The sequence below is a fragment of the Hydractinia symbiolongicarpus genome, chromosome 9, assembly GCF_029227915.1.
Source record: "Hydractinia symbiolongicarpus strain clone_291-10 chromosome 9, HSymV2.1, whole genome shotgun sequence".
Lineage (NCBI taxonomy): Eukaryota > Metazoa > Cnidaria > Hydrozoa > Anthoathecata > Hydractiniidae > Hydractinia > Hydractinia symbiolongicarpus.
The window spans coordinates 2,330,526-2,357,699 of NC_079883.1; the positions used below are offsets into that span (position 1 = coordinate 2,330,526).

Sequence of the window (27,174 nt, forward strand, 5' to 3'; positions counted from 1 at the left end):
ACAACCGGGACAGCCGGATTATGTACGCATGGTCCAATTATTTTTTTGCACTGGTTATGTCGTGGTGACCGGATTATGAACGCTGATATAATGGCTGGTCAGGCAGGCTGTGATTGGCATTTTCTTCGAACTTTTGTGAATTAAACATTCTCTGGAAGATAGAACACCCATAATAACTAGACGAAAGAAAAAAGTCTCGACGTATTCGTTTTATTTGAGAACAACAACAACTTTGCCACCAGGGCTATTTGCTTGTCAGAAGTGATGAATGATATGAAAGCGGTCGGCCCCGATTATATTTGTTCTATTGGCCTTCCCCGATTATGTGCGTTCTATAATAAGTGAAAAATAATATTAGACTGTCGTATATAAACTGATTATGTTCCTTTTATAAGCGCCAAATAATTTTTTTTGAGTAATAAGCCGGCCTGTCCTGATCCGGGCAGAACAATTCCATCTCGGCCATATCTCATAGTGTGCAGGCATAAGACATAATTATCATGACCTAAACCTAAAAAAGTTATTATATTACTTGAACGTTTTAAAAATAACTAAGATACTGGATAAGTGATATATAATTAAATATTTCCTAGAAAGATGTTTCATGAAATTTATTATAGGCCCAAATTTTAAACTGACAAAACAATTATTGGTCCGTTAATTATTTTTTGGCAATTAGCAATAAACAAACATGGTAGAAGTATTTTTAATATTTTGGCTAGAGATCAAAAATTAAATTTAGGCAGGGCGCAGGAGTAAAGTGAGTTTTTAAAAATGAATAGTGTGTTTAACCCGGCCGTAGAGAAGCTTAGAGATTCATGAAATTTCTAAGGTTTGGTATCTATTTTTTCTCTAGCTTGCTATCTATGCAAGCCTATTCTGTAATTAGGCTTTTTTTGCTGTTAAGCTAGCTAGCTGGCTAGCTAAAACTTAAGCTAGCTTAGCCTGTGCTATATCATAGCTAGCTAGCTAGAATGCTGGTTTGTTTGGTTTGTACCTCCTGTACAGCTGGCTAGATAGCTAGCTGTGGTTATATTTTAATTTTTTTAGCTAAAAAGGAAGCCTTGAAATCAGAGGGATAAAGTAAGAGGGATAAGGGATAAAGGTAGAAAAATTTAAGAAACTCTTCTTGTGAATATTCATCAACACACAAAATTTTCCACAGTACAGTTGATATGCTTTAAAACAAGTTCTTTACTCTAGATAGGATAATATGGATAAGGCAGACTTCACAAATATTTGATGTTAGAGCCACCCGATTAACCCTTTTTTTTAAAAAATTTTATAGTTTTTATTCACAAACAGACCAACCCTATTTTTAGCACTCATATGACTCTAACACTACATATTTACCTGACACCTCCCAAGATCAGTGTTAATGTTCTGTCCCATCTTTAAACGCGGGCCCAGCTATCAACGCTTGGTGGATCTGTTTGTAAACAGGGTGCTAACATAGAAAGTTGAGTCATAGCTCAAACATTTCTTATTCTGGAGAGTAATTTTAATTATTGTATGTTTTGACTCACATTTGAAAAGTGTTGACAAAAGCTTTTTTATTTTTCTTACTAATGTATATAAATTTAAAATAATGGACTTAATGTTAAAAAAATTATTTAAACTTTGAAAACAAAGCCTGAAAATTAATAATTACATTTAATTTCTTCCTACAGTACTGTGAAAAGGTTTGTTAACATCGTGGTTCGTGTTTATTTCATGTTACGCACGAACCACGATAGCCCACGATACGTATTTTTTTAAAAATCGTGGACCTCACGATCATGTTTCGTGGACTACACGAACGAAAATTAAATATTACATCGTGGCTTCCACGATAGATAACTTCTATTGTAAAACAACAAAGACCGTATTAGTTTATCAATTAAATTAAAAACCGACTGCAAAAAAATAAATTAACATTTTTTTGTTTTAATTCGTTGTTATAAGGCTAGCTATATAAAAGATTTTAATCCTTCGTGAATCAAGCGCCGTCCATAGGGTATTAAATAAAACTGTAAAATTTTAAATAATTCTTTCACAAACTTATTTCTATTTTTTTTTAAAAACGCATCTCTGTTCTAAATAAATGTTATAAAGGTTGTTTCATTTTAGTGTTACTCATCGTCACAAGCATGGTATATACAATCAAGCGACTTTATTTCATGAATTTAAATTTTAAGGTCAAATGAAAAAAAATTTATACGACTATACGTTCTTATAACAATACGGAAGTTTTTACGCAGAATATCCACTTCTTTTCCCATGGTTGCGCTTCAAAAAATATGAAAGTCAAGATACTTGTTCTTACGGTTTTTAAACATATATACCTTACTGTCGCTAACGCTTTATTACTTGGTGAAACAGGTCTACTATTATCTGGCGATTTCTGGTTATTATACATTTTTTTTAAAAGAGCGAGGTTAGTATTTTTTTTACACTTTCTTTTTCCACGCCAGGGCTTCAACCCTGGGGGCGAGTTGATTTTTTTAAAGTTTTTTATAAGAGTTTTTTCGTAACCCTTTCTCAGCCTTAAATTTCCTTATTTGTTTTCTTCAAAAATATTAAAATTTTTAAATAGATTGTTAAAATTATACTATTAAAAATCTGTTCGTAAAAAGTAAAATAATAGATTCAGAAATAAAGTCGCATTGAACTGCTGATCACGTTCTTATGAACTATTTTTTTATAACAACAAAATACCTGCATCAGGTTTTACGTTCATAAAAAGTCCACGTGGCTTCTGTTATTGAATAATTAATTATTAATGATGTGAAGTTTCGAAGCATTTTCTGTACAAATAAAATAGACAAAAATGACCTTTTGATCATTAAAAAAATGTTTGAAAATAATATTTCTTTCATGAATTTTAGACTCATATTGCGCGAGATTTTAGGCTGAGCATGTTCTTATAAACTAATTTTTATTAAGAAATAATGTGTCTAATTTTACGTTCATAAAAAGTTCACGTAGCTTCTGTTATTGAATAATTAATTATTAATTATGTGAAGTTTTAAAGCATTTTCTGCACCAATAAAATTAGAAATAAATTGCTTCGCGTTGAAGGGTGCTAAAGAAATCAAAGTTTTGATGTTTTCAGACTTGGAAGGTTTATAAAGATTGTCAAGTGCAATTTTTGTAAGAATATATTTTTTTTTTAAAAAGCGTATAAAATACAATAGTAGTTATAATATTAAAAAACTAAATTGTTCATTCGTCTTCCGAACTCGTTAATGGCATCCTTGCATTTTTTCCATTGATCGATTTCTTCACTGGCGTTGCTTGGGTACATCTCAAATACATAATCTCTTATTCGTTTTCTGTCACTTCGCCGGGTGTGTCATTTCCATTTTCTCCGTCAATTTTTTTAATATTTTCTTCTTGAACACGGCCAACAGTAACCATTTCTGCCTTTAAAAAAAAAGGAAAAAATTATAGAAAAACTAACACAAATTTTTTACTACATTAAACAAGCCTTAAAAAAATACTTACAAGTTGCTTTTTTACCATTGCATTTTTTTTCAGTCCCTTCACCGTCTTTTCATTTTTCGAAGATTCATCCTTTTGTTTTGATGGGTCTTTTACGCGTTTTACCTTAGAACTATCTTCAAGACGCCGACAAAATTAGAGAAAGATACATCGGCAAAATAGATAAGACATAAAAGAAAGAAAAACTCGATGACCAAATACGCTTTTAAAATCTACTTTAATTTAATGACTGTTAAATATTTTGCATATATTTTCGGTTCAACGTTTTCTTGAACAGAGTTCTTTTGGCAAAAAAATATCGGCAAAACAATGAGATGTGTTTGAGACGGGCGTTATTAAAGTTTTAAAAACTGAAATTAAATTATGGTCAGACAAATTTAACTTTTCTTTACAAAATAACATTTCGTACAAAACATTTAATAATGTGTCGGTTCGTTAAACTCAATAAAACAAATTACCGACGCTTTTGAAAAGAAAAAAAATTAAATCTATATAAATCGTGGAGCTCACGAAAAAGATCGTGGGTCACACGATCCTTCGTGGAGATAATTATATTAGCGTGGTGGCTACGATAGAATGTTTGAATATTTGTTATACACGAAGACCACGATTTTATCGTGGTTCGTGTGCACCACGCTCGTTACACGAACACGATGTTAACAAACCTTTTCACAGTACTGTAATAAGATTATGTCCAGATTTATTGCTGAACGCCAAAGCCTTTAGTTAGGATGGAGGGTTGACAAATGGTATACAATGCTGACAGATTGGACCGAAAGTTGTGCTGTCCTGTGTTCAATTGGAACACATCAGAAGATGGTCATTTTGTGTGTTGCTGAGCGCATTTAATTTCTGTTCTCAAGAAACCAAAAATCAAAGAGTACCAAAAATCTTTTAACTAATGCCAGATCAATGGAGGAAATAATTAACTTTGTGATGGAATACCACCATCCTTATAATTATTAAGAATTACCTGTCAGCAATTGGTTGAAGCAGAAACAATTCTGGATGTATGTCTGACAAAAGCAGTATTTTTTTTAAGTTAACAAGATGAATTTTTGTCATGTGATTTAACAATGATGTCATTATTTTTTTATTATTGAGCATAAAAGGGATCAAGTTTTACTTAAATTACTTCTGTGACTCACATTTTATTGTGTAAGAAGGAGAATAAGGTATAAATGGCCTGGAAGGATTAAAGAGTTAACAGATCTCCCTAAAAACAAACAGAAATGAGTGGGTCATCGAAAATCTCCTTGCACTAATGGCTTGCAACAATGCTCTTTCTCTTTCTAAAGCTGTGCTACCTATGAATGTTTCTAAAATTTCTAGGATTATTTATATATATTCCTTTTAAATTTTATATCAGATAGTAAACATATTTAAGAAGCCAACTAACTCAACAAACAAATAAGTAATGGATAACATCGCAACTTAGCTATGCTTTTTAGTTTTGCGGTTATATTCTAAAGTTAGTTAACAATACTGTTTTGTGAAGAAATGGATTGGATAAGACCTATATGCCAATGGAAATCAAATACCACATTTTCACCACCTGCATAGTGTTTGAAATAAATTCCAAGTGACTATCCTGTATATAAGAACATTTGGAAATAATTAAGCATCTACTCCACTAAACTCTAATATTTTGTTACCTTTTTTAAATATTAGATGAAATAAGAGAACAACAAATAGGTGAAAAAGGTGCATATAAAAATGGAAGTTCATGAAGATAAAATGAATCAGATGGACACTGGCACTGAAGATGTTAACTCTCATTTAACTTGGAAAGAAAAGTATGAACTTGCAGATAGACAGTTGACAAAATTTCGTCGACAGGCTGGAAAAGTCAGAGAGTTATTATCACAAAAAGTTAGTTATGAAATCTAATTTTATTTTCTCTTTTTTGGGATATCTTTTAAGTGACAATATTTCCTTCCTTTACAGGACCGTTTATATTAAACATAATGCAAACATTGACAGAATTCAAATTAGCTGCTCAAAATTTGCAAATCCCAATGCCGTCTTTGCGAATCATTCTACAATGAAAATGTTAAATTTGTAAATCCCATTTATTGATCAATCCTTTGGATCGCCTATTTCTACAATGGTTGTTGTAACAAAATAACCTTTCACCTGTGCAAAGAGATTTTTTTCTCTACAGTCATAAAATTTTTATGAATCTACTTTATATTTCTAATTCAGCCTTGATTAAATATAAGTTTTATATTTAATTTTATATTATATAAGTTTTATGCAAATGTTGAATAAACTAGTAAAAACATTTGAACTAAAAGGTACAGTTGATGATGCACCAACTCTTAATATAATTGACAGTATTAATGTATCTTCTTACACCTATCTGCAATGAAAAATTAAAGAATTAAATTATGTAGACCAATCTTGTGACGTTTTCATTGTCAACAAAAAATGACTTGTTTCATGTTTAGATGACAGAATATGAGGCAAGAGTAACAGCTGCAGAGCAGAAGAGAGATGAAACGTTAGAAAGGGTATGTGTTAATAACAAAATCTTAAGTTTTGTGTGATACATACTGTATAAATTTGGAGAATATGGTTTTCTATTTAGTTGGAGAAACTAGAAATCGCATGTCAGGATAAAGATGAAGCAATTAATGCCTTGCGAGAAAAAATTGCAAGATTGGTAACATTACCTTTTTAATGGTTTTGAAATCTTATTTTGTTTTATTATTTTACTTTTTTATTTATTTTTTGTTTATACAACCATTAAATGATTCAACTGATGGTTGGTGGTATTTGTTCATAATCTTTCCTTAATAATAGAGAGAAGAAAGGAACAATTTCATGTTGCTAGACGAAGAAAAAATGGGGAAAATTAAAGAATGGGTGCAAGTGAAGTTCACTGAGGTATACTACTTATCTTAAAACTTGTCTACCTACAGTACCGATCGCGAGTAACTATACACGAGTATTAAACAATTCTGGAGATAAATTTTTCTTTTGTGTTAAATGTTATTCTAATCTATTTATATCTTTGCAATCACATTGAGAATATTGAAATGATTTGCTTCTGGTAATGGAACAATATAGCAGGTATCATGTTTACAAGTTATTGACATGTATTTCACAAGCTAGTGCCCAGGACTAAATTGATAAATGCTGTTAAAAAACAGCAAAAAATGTCACAATTTAGTTTGAATGATATTCATTCTTTCTTTTCTTTTTTATATTTGCTACTTTCAAACAACAGGTGCCCACAAAATATGTGAAGAAAATTAAAAATACAATTAATAAGACACGTGAAACTTTGTCCTCCCCATTACTGCCGCTTATTTTATTATGCACACTATGATTGGTAAGATGAGAATGGATAATAAAATTATAAAAACATGAAAAGTGGTAGAGACTTTTCATGTTTTTATACATCATTGTTACAGACGATCTGTAATAATTCATTATTTTGTTTATTTTTATGCATTTTAACTAAGACTCATATTCTTGATACACGTTATTTTTTAATATAATATTTTTCATATAAGAACATAAAGCTGCGATTTTATAATATTCGGAAAGCCAGAAAGTCCACAAATCCGGCATTTAAATTTAAATGGAGCAATTTTATCTGCATCCAAATGTGTAAAGCCTCTTGGTATTAAATTTGACAGTCAACTTACTTTTGCAGATCATATAAACACACTGTGCAAAAGAGCTAGCTGTAAATCTAATGCCCTGAAGAGAATTTCCTGGATTGTTGATAATAAACAGAAAAGTTTATTATATGCAACATTCATAGCATCTGAGTTCAATTATTGTCCTTTAGTCTGGGGATTTAATAGCAGGAAATCTATTTCAAAGGTGGATAGAGTTTTAAAAAGGGCAAGGTCTCAGTCTAAAGTGGAATCCATTTCTTCTACGAAAAGAATTCATATGCAACATTGTAGACAATTACTAAAAGAGGTCTACAAGACGAAATGGAAATTGAATCCTTCCTACATGGAAGGTGTGTTTCAGTTTAGAAATGATACTGGATATAATTTAAGGTCATCAAGTGCTTTAGTTAGACCTAGAATAAAATCTTCAAAATATGGGCTGCAAACATTTGGATATATAGCCTCCCAATTATGGAATTCTCTTCCTGATGAAATCAAATCTACAGAGTCTTTGGTTAAATTCTGTAGAGTTATGGGCGAATTTTCTTCTTTCCAATGCAAATGTTGGATCTGTGCAGAATACATAATTAATTTAGGAATTATTTAATTTTTCGTTTAAACAGTCGATTTTAATTAGTCTTAATAGACTAACCATCTTCTCCAGTAGAGTCTTTCATGTTTTTCAGCCAAAAAGCTTCCGGATTGATTCTACTAGAGAAATAGTATTTTATTATTATATATTATTAGTTTTTTTATTAGTATATTTTATTAGTATATTCTAAATCTTTTGTACATTATCGACTATAAATAAAGCAATCTAATCTAATCTAAGCTTCATAGAAACAAAATTTAGTGCTGAAATTTAGTGCTGAAATGCTCCTTTAAACTTTCAAAATGGCGAAATGCTGATAGCTACACGATAGACTTGAAAGCTACTTATAATTTATGACAACCCATTTTGAAGTAATTAGGGAATTCACTCAAAAAGGGTGCACATCATTCTCACTGGATACAAGATTTCCCTGCTAGGCACGTTTTTACTTTTGGTTACTTACAAAACAATAAATTAAATGCGATTGGCTTAATTTAGTCTCCAAAGTTCATTGTTTAATTCATGCTTGTGAAGAAAAAGGAATAATGTTTGAATGTAGCAACAAAACATTTAGCTAGGAGAAGAAAGCATTTAGATAACAGATGTAAATAGCAAAGGGTTTCCTCGTTGGTGAGAAATTAACTATATAAATTCAAAGTTATAAAAAGCCATTACAGCAATGTATACATTTTTTGTAAACTAAAGAGAATTTGTTGCAACATAAAAAAAATTATGTAAAATAAAATGTTATTTCTTATGACGCGAATACAAAGTAAAAGTTTTCACAATGTGTAAGGTAGCAGACAAATGTGAGCTATCGATAAAAATTACGCTACGACGAATTCCGGTTTTTATCTTATACTTGCACACGTACTCACAAATCATTCACTTACTGTGCTCGCATGCGCAGGAGGCTATACTCAAGGCCATGGAGTAGTATACTCGCCGATTACTCATACTCGTCTTACACTTTACTCTGCATTTAATGTACCCGTGCTCGTATACTCGTGTAAAGTTACTCGCGATCAGGACTGTAATCACAATTCAAGGTTTTGTTACTTTTTAGTTTTTGAAATATCAATTCCTGTTAGTGTTGAAAAAGTTAATATTCTCATTTTGTTTGTTTGTGAAAATGTTTGTATATGTAACAAGCAGTGGTCAAAACACTGATGAAAAATACTGTAAGTTAACAGCACTTCTTAGGAACTGTAGCATTGTTTCAAAGCACCAAAAGTTCAGTTTTTGTAAACCATAAGCTGTGTGTTCTGCTGTATTATTATTAAATATCGATCAATTTTTTGTGCATTTAGCTCTTCCGGGAGTTGGAAAAAGTTAAAGTAGAACGAGACGAGCTTCAAAAAAAGTGTGATAGAGGTTAGTTCTGTTACAGTTTGTCTAACACTCTCCCTTCAAAATAACAATTTCTTCTGGAAAAATAGTTTATTCTCCTTTACAGTAATATTTTTATATCATTTACCCCTTTCAATGCTGCTGCCACTGCATTTGCTATTGTACATCCACTTTGCCTATCACTCATAGTAAATAACAATAAACCAATAAGTGGTTTACTTGTTTTAGCTTTTGAAATGAGATCTAAAATAAAAACAAGAAAATAAGCGACAAATTATAGTGCTCTTTTTTTCACCACTGCATTGATTTAAATTAGATTACAATGTGTGGTTTGTTCTACCTTAATTCTTGTTTGACCAATTAGATCCAATGAAAGATATCTTTTTAAATATGATTGTTTAAGAGGCTGCACTTGATTGGGAAGGCAAACAATTATAACCATATTGTCAGGCTTTATAGATTTTGATGTCAGTAAAAGACCCTTGTGCTTTCTGTGTAGTACTAAGAGCATTTTATTTTTTTATAACAATTATTTTTTTCCAAATGAATGATCTGTCCATATAAAAACCCTCAAGTTTTTGACCATGCTCCTTTTGAGCCTATCTCTACCCAGAGCTTAAAATGCTGCTTAAAGTAATGTAATGATCATATGCTTTTTGTAAACCATTTTTAATGATGTCATCAGCCAGTTCATATACAAATAAGAATTCCGGAAAGTTCTTTTATTTGCTGGCTGTATTGTGCAGAACTTAATTTCAGGCCTTCGCCCCCACCCTGTTACCCATGTTTTTGCTTGCTTCCAAGTTATTTTCCCTCAAAGTTATAAGTGCAATGCAATTAAAAGTTTCAAAACATTCAATGCAGAACAGTTGTCCATGGGAAATACTGTATGAGAATGTTTTTGTTCTCATGTAGCAGAAAAGTTTGAGAAAGTGAAAGAGAATGCAACAAAGTTTATAGTCCTGATTACTAGCATTAGAGCCAATTTTCACCCTTTGCTTGTAAAGTTACATTTGCAGAAAAGGATTAATAGTAACTCATTTTTTGTTAAACTTTAAAGCATTGAGTACATAAGAAGGGCTGTGGTATTGCAGGAAAGTTAAGAGCTGACATATGTAGCATCTTAGATTATAGACAACAAAGTTTTTTCCAGCTTTAATGATGTACAGCAGTGCTTGTTAGATATAGTTGAGGAATTGTGTTGTTGGAAGAAGTCTTACTTGCAGGATAGGTTTTGCTTTAAAAAAGTTTAGAGAGTTACTTCTTTTGTTAACTAGCAGAATCTTGTCCATTAATGTAGGTTGTATAAGGCCTGTATAACATTGACAGTGAAACAGTACATTTTTACCACCTAAAAAGAAATGATATGAGAATGGTTAGGAGGATGTGTAACACTAATTTGAAAGACAAAAAATTTTTATATGACCTAAGAAGCAGGCTAAGTATTGTAGCATTACAGATTAGTTACTGTTGCAAAACCCAGAGGTAGACTGAGAAAAAATTAACAGGAGGTAATAAGGTCAAACTTGATTCAAAGGAAATTGAGTTTAAAACTGCACCAGTCTATATCAGATTATAAGAAGGTCATTGATGTAATCTGTACAACCAATGCAAGCATGAAAAGTGGATATTACCTGATGATGACATCAAACAATTATCAACAGATCAGTCATTTTTTCAGCTACTTCAAAGGAAGTTAGGGAAATCTACTTTGAATGTTACAGGCAGACACACAGACATGATCATTGTATTATTACAATAGACTAGATGTTAAGGCCTGTGGAGATCCACTAAGGATTAAAATTTAAAAGATAGGACATTTAAGATGTCAGCAGTCTACAAAGTTTTTATAAAAAACATTAACACATCGAATCTATTGCTAAAATCAAAATAATATGATTATATGCTTTCAATGAGCATTTGAGGAGATATACGTGTTTGAAAATTTTGCTGTCAAGAAGATAAAAAATTGTTTTTACAAATTATTTAACCTGATGCCCTTTATGTGGTGAGCTTGATATGCTGATCAATAAAATGTATAGGTTTGTATGTTTGAGAAAATTTTATTGGGTTTTTTAGATTTTTATGACATCATCAACCCATCAGTATTGAAATGGCTAAGCTAGCTTTAGAACATTGATCTCATTGGTCCCTGGTGATCCTTAGTTACCCACCCAGGATATGATGTCAGTTATATCCATCCGTTTTTAAGTTATTTAGTCTTAAAATTGCCAGGCAATGGCTTCACTAATCATAATTACGGCTGTCCACATTAAACTAATGTATTAAAGGGGCTACGCAACGGCTGTTGGTTTTTGACTTTAGTGACTTACACGAAAGTCGAGCTGATGGCGGTGAAAAACAAAAATGGCTATTTCTCCGGCATGTATGTAATTTACAGACTAGAACATATAGATATATCTAGAATTTTTATCTTCTCCAGCTTTGGTCATGTTTTCATCCAGAATGAGTCTTGCTGAAATATTTCTTTGTAATATACTTTTCGAAAAAAAATATTGGACCAGCGAGCAAAGTACACTGGTCTGTTCATTGCGCAAAACGCGTTTGCCGGTTTTTTAATATGTGCGCGGGATATACGGAATGTGAGCATTTTACCTGGTTCGTAGCTCCTTTAACGTGAACTGATTTCTCAGCAAACAAATGAAACATAAAAACACCCTCTTTGCAATTGTCACAGACAGACAGAAGGACACAGAAGTAGCCTATTATTTAGGTCGAATCAAGTCATGTTAAAAAAAAAAAACTTGAAACTGCCACTACCTTTAAATGGGATATTCTGTTACTACCATTTTTTCACAATTTCTTTCTTTTCAATTTAGAATCCAAAAGAGCTTCGGATTTTTCTTTTGGGTCACATGCTTCGCATTATTATGAGGAGGTATTTGGGGAGCTTCTAGATGACTTAAAAGAGCAGCAAGCCTCATATGAATCTATTAGCTCGTACTTGATTAAAAAACAAGGTTCCGGATCTTCTACTTCGTCAGGTGCACATGCAAAACCGAAAACTGAACCTCCAGTCATACCACCCCGCAGGGCGTCTATAAGGGAAGAAAGCCGTTTTCTGAATTCTAGCAAATCAAAACCTACCACATCATTTCGTCCAAGTAGTCCTTCATTTTTGAAACAAATGTTTGATTTAAAAGAGGAAGGGGCTGGAAGTTCTATGCAATCACTTAATGAAGAAGTGTTAAAAATGTCACTGGATGAAGTATGATTTTTTTTATTTTTTTAGAAGGTATTTTGTTTGTTACTTGCACAATTTTGAAATTCAAAGCTTAAACCTAGTACACTATCAACTTACATAGTGCAGTCAGAAAAACCATAAAAGAGGCTACAGTTTAACTGATTTTGTACTCCATGTTTGAAAATTTGCATAAAGATTTGTAACTAATAGGAGGTAGCTCTCAATTAGACCTGTTATTTTTAGGAAACATCTGCAAGTTTACTGGGAGGAAATTATAAAGGTATAATAGTTCTTGCGGTGATTTCTTTTTTGGATTGGTTTCTGCAAATTATTCTCTATCTAATAAGTACCTTCTAAAACCTACCATTTTTACTAACACTGTTTTTATAAATTTTGTTTATAGAACTATACTTTTGCTTGGTCAGTTTAGTGTGAAACATTCCACCCTTAACATGAAAAGGCTCTATTCTATTTTTCCATTTTAGAACCCATGTCACCTATTTATTTCACACTACAAGAAATGGCAAATGGCGGTGAATTTAACAAAAGAGATTCTGTTCCTGTCTTTTCGCTGCTGGAAGGGGTAGGCACAACAGATAACCTGCATTTTGGTATTGGTTGATTAGCGAATTACTTTTTTAAAGTTTAATTTTACTTTTCACCACTTTGATACTATGTTTACTCAAACATTATCTATCAAAATGCACACAATTCTAAGCACCTTGAGTTGTTTAAATTAAGTTTAAATGTTTCAAGCCATTCTTAGTAGAAAATTGGTACACTTAAATGCAATGATAAATCTTCACTTACATAAACCTGCCATCCAGATAATGTATGTTGTAGCACTGCTTTGGATTTATGAGTTCAAGTGTTGAAACAGTAGCCAAATTTGATTATAAATATAATAATATGGAAATTAGTTTAAATGTCTATTTTCTTTTCCTTCCTGTTTTAGAAAGCATCACAAATAAGGAAACAACCTTTTACAGGTGATACATCAGATTCTGAAATTGATGCCGACCAGGATCAACGCACAGCAAATAATTTACCAATAAGAAAGGTTATAGCAACAGAACGTTCTGTAAAAGAAAAACCAGCACGATCTGCAGACTCCTCACCAGAACCACAAAGACCACAACTCCGTACATGTGCTTCCTTCACAGAACAAAATATGAGAGAGGTGTGGCTCTTTTTCTGATGTTGTTTTTGCCATTGTAAATGCTGTCATGTGGCAGTATTAATCTAAAAATCTTTAGATGCGAATGGATTGAGAACAAAAAGACCCTTAAAAAATTTAAAAATACCTTTCAAATAATTTTCATCATTGCAACCTTATGTATTTTTATTTTGTAACCTCCTAAACTAATCCTATGTATTATTAAGTTTTCATAATTAATTATTATTTGCAGGAAACACTTGCCAAAGCTGGCTGGCTTACAAAACTTGGTGGACGCGTCAAAAATTGGAAGAAAAGATGGTTTACATTGATTGATGGAAAACTTAGCTACTTTAAAGCTAGGGTAAGCTTCAGTTATGAGACATCTCACTTAAGCAACATCCCATTGTATAACTTCATTTTTTTTGCTTTTGAATCACTTTTACAACAGTTTACTGCTTTTTTTTACTGCTGTGTCAATGATTTACATCGTTTATTCCTGTGTTTTCAAATGTATAGGGTGATATGTATCGAAAGCCATTGGGTTGGATAGACATAAAGCAAGTCACTCAACTGACCAGATCAGAACAACCACTTACTTTCGAAGTATGTTATTTACATTTGCTTGTGATGGGTATGCATTGATCAGAAGCACGTTTTATTGAACATCTAGTTACAATATATTTTTTAATGTGAAGTTTAGTTACATTCTTTTCTACAAGGCATGATAGATAAACGCCAGACAAACCATGTTTAGATTTCCAAAAAAACAGTCATCAAACATGAAATACTTATGCATTTTATAATAAATCACAAAGGCCTTCCTTAAATGAGCAAAAGGACATAAGAATCTTTTTTTTTGGACATGGAATTACATGAATCTTACTTTTATAACAGTTTTAGGGATTTTTCTTTATCCTCTTTTTAAACATTCATTAGTATTTTCTTGTGCATTTACTTCGTGTTAATAGGTGTAATTATATTTGTATGAAATAATTTTTTAATTTTGACAATCTTAGTTACCCGGGGATGTAAGTGTTGCTACTAAAAGCTTTGTAGGATTTTCAGTATATATGTTTTTAAAATTATAAAACAGTCCTCATAATTATTCAATTTAGTATGCAATGCACATATTTTTGTTGTTGTTTTGTTGTGGGTACAGTTTAAGCAGGGTAAGGTAATTTAAATAGTTACATTATACCTTATTTCTCATAACATTGCTAATTTTGTTAAATATAGGTAACCACACCCGAACGGATATACTACCTGACAGCTGATAGTAAAGAAGAAATTGATGACTGGATGAGAGGTATTAGGCTATGATGAAAAATATTTTTTAACGTATAGCTTGTACGTGTCGTTGTGCATGTCCTATTCATGCAGTATTTATAAATAAACCCAGGTGACCCAGGTTTGGAAACTTACCCAAATTGGTCCCAGGTAGTTTATAGTTACCCACACAGGAAATGACCCGTTTCCAAGTTATTTAGCCTTAAATTTAAAAGTGCAATGCAATGGCTTCAGTAATCTTAGTATACTTTCCTTTGACGTCAATATTGCTCTAACGTCAAAGTTTGCTAATTTACAGAACAAATTTATATGTTTTACAGACTTTATCAAAGAAATTTTATCCACTTTGCAAAAGTAACAGACAGAACCTCTGAATTATTATATAGACCAGTCGATATGGCACATGGAAAAATCAACTGAGGCAGGATAATTATGAAAAGGAAGCGTCATATGAATTTTGATGACGTCAGCAATCCATCCACAAGAAAAAAATTAGCACCTTGTTTTCACGTTGCTTCTATTGTGTAGGGCTTAAACTGCTGATAAAGAAAATGTATATGATCATGTGCTTTTGATGAGCGGTTTATGAGATATAAGGGTTTAAAAACTTTGCTGACGTCAGCAATGCCCGTCAAAACCTTAAAAAATTTTGTTAGAAATTTTTATACCTGTTGCCTTCATTGTATAGATCTTGAAGCGCTGATCAAGAGAATGTATAGCATCGTGTTCTTTTGACAAACGGTTGCAGATATATTAGGGTATGAAGGTTTTTTGATGATGTCATCAACCCGTTCATTCCGAAACGGATTCGGGAATCCAGGTTTTGAAAACTTACCCAAATTGGTCCCAGGTGGTCCCTTACACACGCGGTGAAAAAAGATTGACGTCAACACCTCGTCTCCAAGTTATTTGGCCTCAAACTTTTAGGTGCATTGTAATGGCTTCATTAATTTAATATAAGATATATAAGTTCGTGAAGTAGTAGAATTGACGTCTCGCCGTAACGTCAGAAAATTTAACATATTAGACATACACCTTTCGGCAATATCAAAGAAAAATGAAGACATCCACTTTGCCTGTTACAGACACACAGACACACTCTATGTATTATTATAAGAGGTGTGTACATAACACTACATAGCTTTTTCAGTTAATGACCTGAAGTATAAGTGCAGGTAATTATCTACAAATTTCATTTGCTCTAACATGCAGCAAAAATCTGGTTTTAAAATTAGCTAAAAATATGTTTTCACTTTTTATTAAAAGTATTTTTTTTTTGAACTATAATCTTACAACAGATGATAATTTACTAATTTTATTTGATTTCTTAAAATTTTGCTGCCAGGCAACAGGCCTTAATATTAAAAATTTCATTGTTTTATTGTTTATGCTTGTTTTTGATATTTGCGTGTGACCACTAAAATGTAAACTTATTTAAAAAAAACAGGATGAATATATTTTAAGCAACAAAACAAAATAAAAAATTTGTAAATTTGAGCATGTTAAAGTTTTATTTTTTGCAAAGAAGTAGAGTTCCAATCTTCTTTTTAGATTTTAAAATAAAACGCATAGTGCCTTTTTTCTGGATTTTTTCTACCCTGCATATGTTTATTATAACCTACAGACAAGTCTTTTTTTTTAATCTTTTTATTGGACCTACCTGGTACAGGTGAGGTTCTGTAGATCCTCAAATGTGACGAAGTTTGTTTCCAGGGAAAAAATCTTATTGCCTAAAAATAGCAAATTTATGTGCAAAATGAGCCAAAATGGTCCAAAATAGACGTTTTTTACGACATTTCTCGGGATTGGATCATTAGTTTATTCTAATGTTTTGCACAAAGGTCAAGAACAATTGACCCTCAAATGTGACGAAGTCAATTTTTTAAGAATTTTTTTCTTAGTCCAATAATGAGTCAAAACAGTTCTGATGTTTTAAATCCAGGTTCATCAAAGTTTCGCTTGATGTGTAGATTCTTTTTTCTAATAATTTATTTATTTATAATTTTTTTTAACAATATATCGCCCTTCTAACTATCCATTATGTTCTCTAGTTCTGCGAAATGCTCTCCGGCGATTTGGAGGAGCTCGACTTATGTCCAGAGCAGGAGAAAAAACTGTATTTTCTGGTTGGGTAACCAAGGTATGAATATATAATTTAATTCTTTGTGGGTGTATATAATTTATATTTTCCTGAGTCATATTTTAGAAATAATATAGTAACATTGTAATGTTTTTCTTAAATGGGTACTCTTGAGTCTCCGATGTTTGGTTATCATTAATAAAGTAGTAAATTGATGTACTGAATGCTTATCATCTTGTGTTATAACAGTTTCTCACTATTGCTTTTGTAAATATTATGTTATGTTTGAACCCAGCTACTATTTGTATTTCTAAAATTATTCACACACACACACCCCACCCAACTTTTCCTGCTGCTCTATTATTGGAATCCTGAGAGTGGTGACACACTGAAACATTGTGTTAGCATGCCAGCCTAAATTTGTAAATATCTTAAGATTGCATTAATTGTTTTTAATTTGATTGTCATGCCCTAAATATCTCAATATTCTTTTCAAATTTAGGCTAAATGTGGCATATCCAAACATTGCTGGGCAGTGTTAAAAGAAAAATCAATTCTCTTTTATAAAAACGAATTTGAACAGGTACAATTGCAATTTTATTTTAAAGAACACACAAAGCGATGTTGTTCTATTATGTTTTTTTCACGTTTTCCATTACGTACTTAGGGACCGATTGGTGCTATAAGTTTGCGAGAAATTATCAGTGTAAGTCCAGTGGAAAAAGAAATAGCTCAGTCCGATGCTGAAAATGTGGACACTGATGGAACATGTCGTTTAATGATTCAATGCTTAAAAGACAGCCATCCAACATATTTTGTTGTTTCCAGCAGATCTGATATGGTAGGTGTTATAACAAAAAATTTGTGTAACATAACTTAAATTTAACCTCTCTAATTTACGTCGATATTCAGTAATTGCGTGTCAAAACAGACACTTATCACAGTAATTTGGTAATTTTTTGTAAAAAAACATATTTGAATTAGAAAGGCTGTGTTTACACGTTTACATTAATACATGTCAGAGATGGTATTGATCTTGCCATAACTATCATAGCTGCAAGGTTTTTATCAAATCGATTATAACCCTATTCACTCCGCGGGTTGGGTAGACGTGTGTTTTTATAATACTTTTTCGCAATGGTACATGGTTATGATACTTACTGAGTTTATATGCGTACTAAATTATTGCGGCTCTCCTCTCAGACCCTCAAATATTGGCCGATTCTCAAAACTACCCCCGTAAATGTATATGAAATCCTGATTATCTGAAAAATATAGTAACTTTTGTTTAATTATCCTTAGAACTTGAACTTACAACATAACTTTTTCAAGGGAAAATATTCTGCAAATATTGGACACATGATTAATCTAAAAAGTTGAAAAATAGGATTTGGTGACAATTTTTAAGGTTTTTATGCGCAATATGTAAAAACTATAAAATATGTTAAATAACTTTTATTTAGCTGCGAGAAACTTTAAATAAAATTTTAAAATTCGTCCCAAAACTGAAGTAATTGAATTTAAAGCAGAAAATGTTATTTTACATAAATTTCAAACTCCTGATAACGTCACAGAAAAGGTGCTAACATAAACAAAAAAATTTTCTTGCCATTTTGTTCCTTTCATGACCTAGTATAACCAAGCTGAATTTAATTTATTTTGAAAAAGCCTTCGGGACCCTGGACCGAATAAGCTTAATAAAATCGGTGTTTTTTACTTGTAGGAGTTATGGCTACATCAATTACAACAAATGTGCTCTGGGAATGATGAGAATAATGAAACAGATTTTGAAACACTAGTTACAAAACTTATGAACATAGATGGAGATCCTGGTATGATGTTTACATTTTACAATTTTCTTAGTCGGCTAGAAGAATGTAGCCCTATTTTGTTGCATGTTGTAAGGTATTTGCTAAAGGGAATGAAACTTGTTTAGAGAACAAACCTGTTTTTTAATGTAGCAACAAAAGCTTTTTTATTGGGAAAGATGTGTTTTATTAGTAAAGTCATCCTTTTTGAACTTTTGTAAGATTTGATCAATGCGCCCTAGGAAATGCTGATTTGTAAAACCTTCTTCATTGTTTTTTTGATTTTGACTAAATTTACCGACATATATTCGACTTGATTTTTCTTTAATTTAAAGATGGTTTGAAGAGGCTTTTGAAATAATTTTTCTTATTCTTCACTGGTCGTAGTAAAGAAATAACATCAGAAGTAAACCATCAGTATTTTCTACTGTAAAAAGAGTAAAGGATGAAAATTGATTTGAAAGCTAGACTTCTAACAAACCAATATCTTATAACAGGTAGCAGATACTGGCGTAACAAGATGATGATTCACTCTAAGCAGTTGCTAAAAGAAAGTTTAACAAGCTTGCGGACAACAGAATTAGAGAAGGAAGCAATTAATTTGTGGAAGGTAAAGTCTTGTTTCACAGTACTTTTTCTTTCTTTTTTTTCAGTTTGTTTTTTTGATCAACTCCCAATTGCATTATTATGGGAGTGTTGTATATGATGGTCTGTTTGTCTCTAAAGTTGGTGGATAAATTTTATTTTGTGTTAAGCTATATAGTTATGAAGCTGTGATTGTGGCTATTTAACATAGATCATATTATATATTTATACGCTTAGCATGTGTGTAATGCTTCCAAGGAGGATGTTATTACGTCTCATTAGCTGTCTGTCTCCCTGTCTGTCTATCTGTCTGTCTGCCTGTCTGTCTGTCTATCTGTCTGTCTGTCTGTCTGTCTGTCTGTCTGTCTGTCTGTCTGTCTGTCTGTCTGTCTGTCTGTCTGTCTGTCTGTCTGTCTGTCTGTCTGTCTGTCTGTCTGTCTGTCTGTCTGTCTGTCTGTCTGTCTATCTGTTTGTCTGTCTGTCTGTTTGTCTGTGTCAAATTCCTTTGCATATTTGACTTTGAACTAGTCTCTTGATAACATTTAAAACTATGTGATGGATACAAGGTATTTTGCATTGGGTGGGTGAACCTGTCACGCGTAGCAGAGGATGTACTGAATGAAAAACTTTAAAAAAATCTTTACGGTTTTGTTAGTAATAAACAACAGAATACTCTCTTTTTCGAAAAAACATTTTTAACAGGACCAGGTTACATTACACAAATACACTATACTTTAAAAAGTATAATGTGACAACTACCTATTAATTTTCTTCACAAAATATATGTTATAACTACAGTCCTACTAGAGACGGTCCAGATTCTCAGTTAACCAGTTTTGTGGAAATTTAAGCAGAAAGAATTTATTCCATTTACCCAGAGTCCTATTTCGCAGGGCTCTATTGTACTTTCAAAAACTTTTTAATCTTGGATCGTGGATATTGAAGTTATTAATTAATATTTTAACCTGTTCACCTCACTTCTTAATAAGAGTGCAATAAAATTACGGCGAAACTAATAATATGACTTGATCAAGTAAGGACATCTGAAATATGAGAATGCCCAAACATTTGATGTGAGCATGTCCCTGCGACACAGGCCTTGTTTCTGCGGCGCCATATAACATTCGATCACACCTTACGTTGACTCTAACGGTTGATCTTATAATTCAAGTTTTAAATGTGCTGTAAAATCATTCCAGTCTAATTTTCAACAGATTGCTCTAACCAGCAAAGACAAAACGACTTTAATTAAACAAAATGTTTACAAAAGACTGTTATTTTAATTTAGAGCATACAGCTATTTTCAAATACTCCAATAAACGAAACTGCTATTGATTATCATATCTCGCTGTCCCAAGATATCGTACAAGTTTGTCTCACTTATCCAGAGCTTCAAACAGAGATATATTGTCAACTAATCAAACAAACTTCAAAATATCGCTCGAAACCTAATACAGCTGGATCGGTAAGTATATGTGTTGTGAACCGCAAGCCTAAATGAAGAAATAATGTAAAATTCTTGTTGTACATTGTTCACAGTTGAAAAATGTTGACATTTTCTTGTTCACGTAGGATGCAACACGTGTTTTTTTTTTTTTTTTTTGTAGCAAAAGCATAATAAAATATTAACTTTATAGAACTACATGATGTCTAATGATTGGGTAGCAGATCCTCGCCAATCACAATTAGGTACGATCGATCAACAGCCAGTCAGTGCGTTTGTTTACATGCAGTGTTGGCAATTAATTGCGCTATGCACAAGCATCTTTTTGCCGAAGTTGAAGATCTTGTGGCTGTTGAAAGCTCATTTACACAGGAATGCAAGCGAAAGGTTTGAATTTATTGATAAATACTAGGAATGCTTGGATTTAACACTTTAAGCTTAAAATGAAATATTTAAAGGAGTGTATAATTTAGAGAGGGTAGTGGTGGGCGTTTGTCTTGAAATCAAATTTTTTGTATCATAGCTTGTTAAAGTAACAATGGATGAAAAACACTGTATTTAAACAAGTTCAGTCACACTAATATTAATAACAATGGATGAAAAACACTGTATTTAAACAAGTTCAGTCACACTAATATTAATAACAATGGATGAAAAACACTGTATTTAAACAAGTTCGGTCACACTAATATTGTCAACGATATTCCTGGTATCTTTGAATTTGTCTTTCCAAGTAACCGTTACATTTTATTTATTAGAAGGAAGCATTCAAGCCATAAGTGTTTAATATATAATATGCACTGGCTTTTTGCTCTTTTTTATTGTTATAAATTATCTTCTTTTTAAGGTCAAATATTTATAGTATAAATTTGACGTGAAATTGCTATGTTGAACTACTTGTAGATGTTCCACTTCTTTTATTTTTTTGTTAGCTCTGATGTTGGACGATACGCGATCTACTGTCAAAGAAGCTTGGAAAGAACTTTAAAAAATGGTGAACGAGAAACTAAACCATCGAGAATTGAGGTTTAAAGTTAATTAATTCATTTTAAACTGCTTCTTTGTACTTCCATGACACAATTTTTATGATTTCGTTGAGCCTTCATATATTTGAAAATTTTGACCCTTAACATATATTTTTTTTGCACTAAAATTTTAAATAAAGTTCTGACCTTAGTAAACGTAACCATTTGTAGATAAACCTCGGTAAGTAATTTTTTTCTCCGAGATATTTATGTTTCTCTAGAATAATGCATTCTATTTCACGATACATATGTTTTTTAAATTTGTTGCGAAACACTTTTTTATTGCAGGCTTTATCCTTAATCGCCCGTAATCCTTATTTCCGAATTTATCCGATGAGCATTCCTGTTTATTTTATCAACAATTCTTACCAGGTAATGTGTTTTATTGTTTGAGTATTTACTAGTTGTAAGTTATTAAAACCAGTGATATGGTAACTCCTTGAATTTAAATATTATGTTAAGATGGCTATGCTAGTAATTCCTCTATTTTTTTTTTAGTTATTCAGTTTTGATGGTTCAACAACGGTGACTGAGTTTATTTCAAGAATAAACGAGGTATTGTTTTCACAACAGTTGTGGATAATAAACCTTCGTTACCTAAAACTGTTGATAAAATAAAACGTATAGTTTTGGAAAAAGTGAAGTATTATTCCAGGTTCCAAGCAACCTGGAAAACTTATAATACTCCCTTCCTCACCACACCCCAAAAGTATCTCGTAAAAGGCTTGAAGTAAGTTTGGGTATTTTTAACTATATCCATTGGTGGTCGAGTATTAGTATTCAAACATATAAATTCTAATTTTTAAGCCAAATTTTTTGCTGTGGCACCTTGTCAAATAGGTTTTTTTCCAGTACCTTGACAACCTCGAGAGGTTTTGTTTTTGAAGTTTTTTGAACGACCTGTGTTTAGAGAGATTAGGTGTTTTCTTCTATTGTAGGAGGTTGGTATTCGAGATAACTCCGAGAGTGGTTATTCTTTGTTCACGGATAATCCTGTTGCGTCAATAGAACATTGCTTGCAGGGTGATTTAAAGGTATAGCTTTTATACATATCACTTGATTTCTATCCTCTTTGTACTGGATTTTACTTCGTCAAAGTACATTAAGGGAATTAATTTTCGCTACATCTAATATTCACTTAAATTTTTTAAAAAAAACATTTCGCGAGGACTGATTTTTGCGAAGTTTACAAGTCCTTTTATTTTGCGAGAATTAAATTCGCGAATTTTGTGAATGAAGAATGTGATGAAAGAGTTTTTGTTGTAGGGAACAGAAAATACAGACTGCTGAAAACATTAGTGTAAATCGTCAAAAAGAAAAAAAAGAAAAAACATTTTGCAGAAAATAACTGTCGCGAATTTCGCGAATAACTAGTTAATAATTTTCGCGGATTTTCTCGAAAAAAAAACAAAAACTCGCAGTATTTGCGAAAATTAATTCCCTTAAGGTAGGACAAGGAAAAAAGAAATTTGAGTTGCACAAGCTCTCTTCTTGTTTAATGTTCGTCATAAAAAGTTTTATATGTTTTTCTTTTTGTTGTTGTCGGTAATTTTCTTTTTACTTTTCAGACATTCATTCATTTACTTTTGTTTTTCTTATTTATTTATTTTATTTTTGTTAGTTGTGCGATGTTATTTCGAAATGGGAGCAAGCTTCACAGCAATTGAAAACAGGGAGAGTTGAAAGATCAAAAGCAATCAAACTAACTTACAAAAATAGGTAAATAAACATACATATTACGGAGCATTACTGTATCTCTTTAATAATAGCCGTATTCCGTCTGTCTGTCTCTGCACGGAGCTCCCGCTGAGTTAAAAAATCATGCTACGGAAACACAAATATCAAATGCGATATATTTTTATCTACTTTGTTGCGACGGGTAATTATAAAAGACAGGCGAACCCGTGGATTTTTCAACGGGCTAACGGCTATCTATTTTATAATACCCGTCTGTCTGTCTGTCACGTAAAATGGTAGCTTAGCTGCGCGAGTAGCAAGACGCACACAATGCGGTACAAAAAGGACGGGCGAACCCGTGGATTTTCCACGGGCTAGCGACTAGTCTCTTTAATAATAGCCGTATTTTCTCTGTGTGTCCGCGAAAAATGTGCACCAATACCAAATGCGATATATTTTTGTCCACTTTGTTGCGGCGGGTAACTTTAAAGGACGGGCCAACCCGTGGATTTTTCCACTGGCTACGAACGTCTATATTATAATACCCGTATACGTCTTTCCGTCTGTCTGTCACGCAATATGGTAGTTTAGCTGCGTAAGTAGTGAGACGAACGCAATGTGGTATAAAAAAAGACGGGCGAACCCGTGGATTTTTCCACGGGCTAACGACTAGTTTATTTAGTAATAACTGTATGTGATATACAGCTGATTGTTGCGAAAGACTCTGCAAACAAAACGTTTTATAAATATACGACATTCCATTATGTATGTTTTGTTGTTTTTGTTTTGTTTCAGTGTTTTATTTGTGAATGACGGACAAAAATTTTAGGAAAACTTTAGCTTACTTTATGTTCTTGTTAGTTGGTGTAATTCTTTGATGTAACACTCTTTTTCGTGACACAGTGAATTTTGAATTTTCTTTTCCATTTGCTACCATACATTGTTCCCGATCATTAAAAATTAGTATGTTAATCATTAGTACCACAAAGCCGACAAAACCAGTAGTGCGGGGAGGAGGAGTCGGTATCCTAACCGCATGTCCCATCCCCCCTCCCCTCACCTTTTCAAAGAAATCATATTTTCTTCATTTAACATAGCTTTAGAATTTGAATAGTGTTAAGCCAATTTGGAGGTCTCGAATTCCAAAAAAACTTCTAAGGTAGCCTCAACCGAGAAGGGGCCTTTTCATTCACTATATCGATCCACCTACCCACTTTTCAAACCAATTTGTCAACTCTGTGCAACTTTTTCTTTAGATTATTTTTCAAAAGTTTGATGAGAAGTCAAACAGAAAAAGAGAAACTGTTGCACGTATTTCAGGTTTGTGTGCATTGTAAAAACGATTGCTAAACTTTTTGTAGAAATCTGATTGTGTTTTTTGTGCGTGAAAAGAACTCGTTTGTATGCAACGACACCTTTTATTAAACCCTATTCAAAATCCGTCGGGTTTGACATTCAAATGTATTCTCTTTCAGATAAATGACAATTTAAGAAGTGGACATCTGCTATCCACACGTCATGTTCTGTCGAAACTGACAGCCCTGCTCGCACAGGTACCACATTTTATGAAGTTAGGGATCGCCTCACTGACAGTAATAAAAAAATTTTTATAATACTTCGAATTATTTTAGCACCGCTGAAATTGTCACAAGTGCCTAAATCTTTAAGGTTTACTATATACTTTATGTACATATACCATGTGTGCTTTGAAATCATAAAATCAGTAACTTTGACTTTCACTTTCTTGAAAAGTTTTTTTTCTGTACAGATTGAACTTGGAGATTATGTTGATCATTTTAAATATTTGGAAGACATTATTCAAAAGATATATCCGAAGTACAATTTTGTTGAAGAAGCAGCAATGAAAAAGTGAGTAAAAATCATTGTTCCTCTGAGTACTGCCACTCCCAAATCAAATACGCCGCCCCAAACTTAATACGCCTTAAACTTCCTCTGAGAAATAGATTGAAAGTGCGCTAACTGTATTGATCCTATTGATATTATTTCGGTTTGTCTGTTCAGTATTCGTATTATTGTGGAAAGTTTATCATTTCTTGAACATGATAGTTTAGTAGGCGACGTTTCGGGAGATCCTTCTCCCATCATCGGGAAAATTAAAGCATTATATTAGATGCTTAACACCATTTTACTTTGCCTGATAAGAAGGATTTCCTGAAACGTGGCCTACTAAACTATAATGTTCAAGAAATGATAAAATTTTAACAATAATGTATTGATCCTCTTCCTTTTAAAAGAGCAGACACTTGTTCCAAGACTTCGTATATGCAGTTCTACCGCAATTGACTTCTAAACATTTTTGTCTTTAGAAAAATCTTTAAGGATGTAGCTGACGCGTGGTCGAGTTTGAAAGGGCGTTTGTTGAAAGATTGTGTGCATTCATACATCAGTATTGCGCAGACCATACCATTTTACGGATGCAAGCTATTCAAAGCACAGGTATTTTTTTCCTGCAATAAAAAACCGTGCTAAGTTTTGCAACATTGCTGGCAAAATTAAAATAAGTAGCCTGTCCATGTGCGGAAGTAAAATGTAAATGTATGTGGGTTATTTTAGTATAATAAGGTATTATTAATACCCTTTATACCTATTATTTTTTTTATTACAGGAAAAATTTCATCAGCAAACTGACGAAAAAGAAAATGTTTGGTTGGCCATCGAAGAAGAAAAAATTCAGATCTTAAAGAAAAACATGGTGAGATGTTATATACAGTCCATAAATTCCTTACTAAAAGTTAAAAACTGAGATAATCTGCAGAAAGAAAAATTGGCGAAATTTAAAAATTTTGTCGAAATCATTTAAATCATGAAATCGTTCGCCAAAAAAGTTGCACGCCGTATTTAAGTAAACTGTAAAGTTAATTCTATAGCGAGCTAAGAAAATAATTTCGTTTAAAATGAAAACTAGATTCCAAATAAAAATAAACTTTGATTTTCCAAGAAAAATGTTTTTTTTGTTATTCCCAAAATTAAATTCAAGTTAAATTAAGTAACGCTAATATCAAAAATGCGCGCCTAATTTTCTTTTATTAAGCTTTCAAAATCGTTTTAAGAACATACTTGTGCTATGCTGCAGCGTACAACTGAATGTATTTTTTTACGTATCGTTCAACTTGTTTATAAAATTTAATTTAAATAAATCTAATATTTATGAAAACTGCATTACCTTACAAACTTTTGTTATTGACTTCATCATGTTAGAATTACGTGCACGGAAAACTAACATTTCTATTGTTGTCTATTTCATGTAGTTTTAAATAATTCCCGCCTTTTTTTAATTAAATTAACAAAAACCGTTTTATGATAAGAGCAATAAATTTTAACCAGTTTCTACAACTCAACTTTTAAATTTCCATTTGTGAAATCCCTCTTTTCATAATTTTTAAATCATTTTCAGGACCTTCTTAAAGTGTATGCTTGGCAGAATGTGGTTACATTTGGTGGATTTCAAGAAGATTTTATGTTAGTTGTTCAGCCGGACGAGAGTGCGCCTGAAAAAACCGAACGTCATTTATTCGCTATGCCTCCAGGAAGAGTAAGTCACTTACGTCATCAGCTTTTTAAAATCTCTTAGTTTTTCCATTTGTAGTAAATTTTATGGTACATGAGGTTAATAACAGAAAAGAATTGCTGAATCGCTGAATTTGCGGCTAAGATCTCAAACCATATTTTGGGGGAATTTGAATTCAAGAAACGTTTCTCTTTTTTTAATTAACAAAGCTAGATTGAAACACCGTACTGCTAAGCAACACCAGAGTTTGTTTTTCAAACTTATTCAAAGGTTTGCGTTTTTTGTTTATCTTAGCATAGTTGTTTACACTTATTTTTT

General features: G+C 32.2%; 1 protein-coding gene across 1 annotated transcript in view; it reads left to right on the forward strand.

Moving 5' to 3' along the window:
• The first annotated feature begins 744 nt into the window (after positions 1-744).
• The window catches only part of LOC130656249 (pleckstrin homology domain-containing family H member 2-like), a 31,868-nt gene continuing 5,438 nt past the window's right edge, over positions 745-27,174 (forward strand). Inside the window, exons 1-31 of the mRNA XM_057459084.1 lie at positions 745-760; positions 5,155-5,355; positions 5,934-5,996; positions 6,074-6,148; positions 6,289-6,372; positions 9,018-9,081; positions 11,898-12,286; positions 12,506-12,542; positions 12,748-12,845; positions 13,218-13,442; positions 13,672-13,782; positions 13,938-14,024; positions 14,658-14,727; positions 16,760-16,848; positions 17,291-17,371; positions 17,456-17,629; positions 18,512-18,620; positions 19,094-19,206; positions 20,470-20,646; positions 20,819-21,012; positions 21,558-21,651; positions 21,939-22,022; positions 22,149-22,205; positions 22,589-22,684; positions 23,272-23,369; positions 24,584-24,647; positions 24,803-24,880; positions 25,096-25,196; positions 25,655-25,784; positions 25,954-26,040; positions 26,743-26,880. Of these exons, the coding sequence (XP_057315067.1) occupies positions 5,200-5,355; positions 5,934-5,996; positions 6,074-6,148; positions 6,289-6,372; positions 9,018-9,081; positions 11,898-12,286; positions 12,506-12,542; positions 12,748-12,845; positions 13,218-13,442; positions 13,672-13,782; positions 13,938-14,024; positions 14,658-14,727; positions 16,760-16,848; positions 17,291-17,371; positions 17,456-17,629; positions 18,512-18,620; positions 19,094-19,206; positions 20,470-20,646; positions 20,819-21,012; positions 21,558-21,651; positions 21,939-22,022; positions 22,149-22,205; positions 22,589-22,684; positions 23,272-23,369; positions 24,584-24,647; positions 24,803-24,880; positions 25,096-25,196; positions 25,655-25,784; positions 25,954-26,040; positions 26,743-26,880 (3,423 nt within the window). The 5' untranslated portion in view covers positions 745-760; positions 5,155-5,199. The remainder of the gene's footprint in view (positions 761-5,154; positions 5,356-5,933; positions 5,997-6,073; positions 6,149-6,288; positions 6,373-9,017; positions 9,082-11,897; positions 12,287-12,505; positions 12,543-12,747; positions 12,846-13,217; positions 13,443-13,671; positions 13,783-13,937; positions 14,025-14,657; positions 14,728-16,759; positions 16,849-17,290; positions 17,372-17,455; positions 17,630-18,511; positions 18,621-19,093; positions 19,207-20,469; positions 20,647-20,818; positions 21,013-21,557; positions 21,652-21,938; positions 22,023-22,148; positions 22,206-22,588; positions 22,685-23,271; positions 23,370-24,583; positions 24,648-24,802; positions 24,881-25,095; positions 25,197-25,654; positions 25,785-25,953; positions 26,041-26,742; positions 26,881-27,174) is intronic.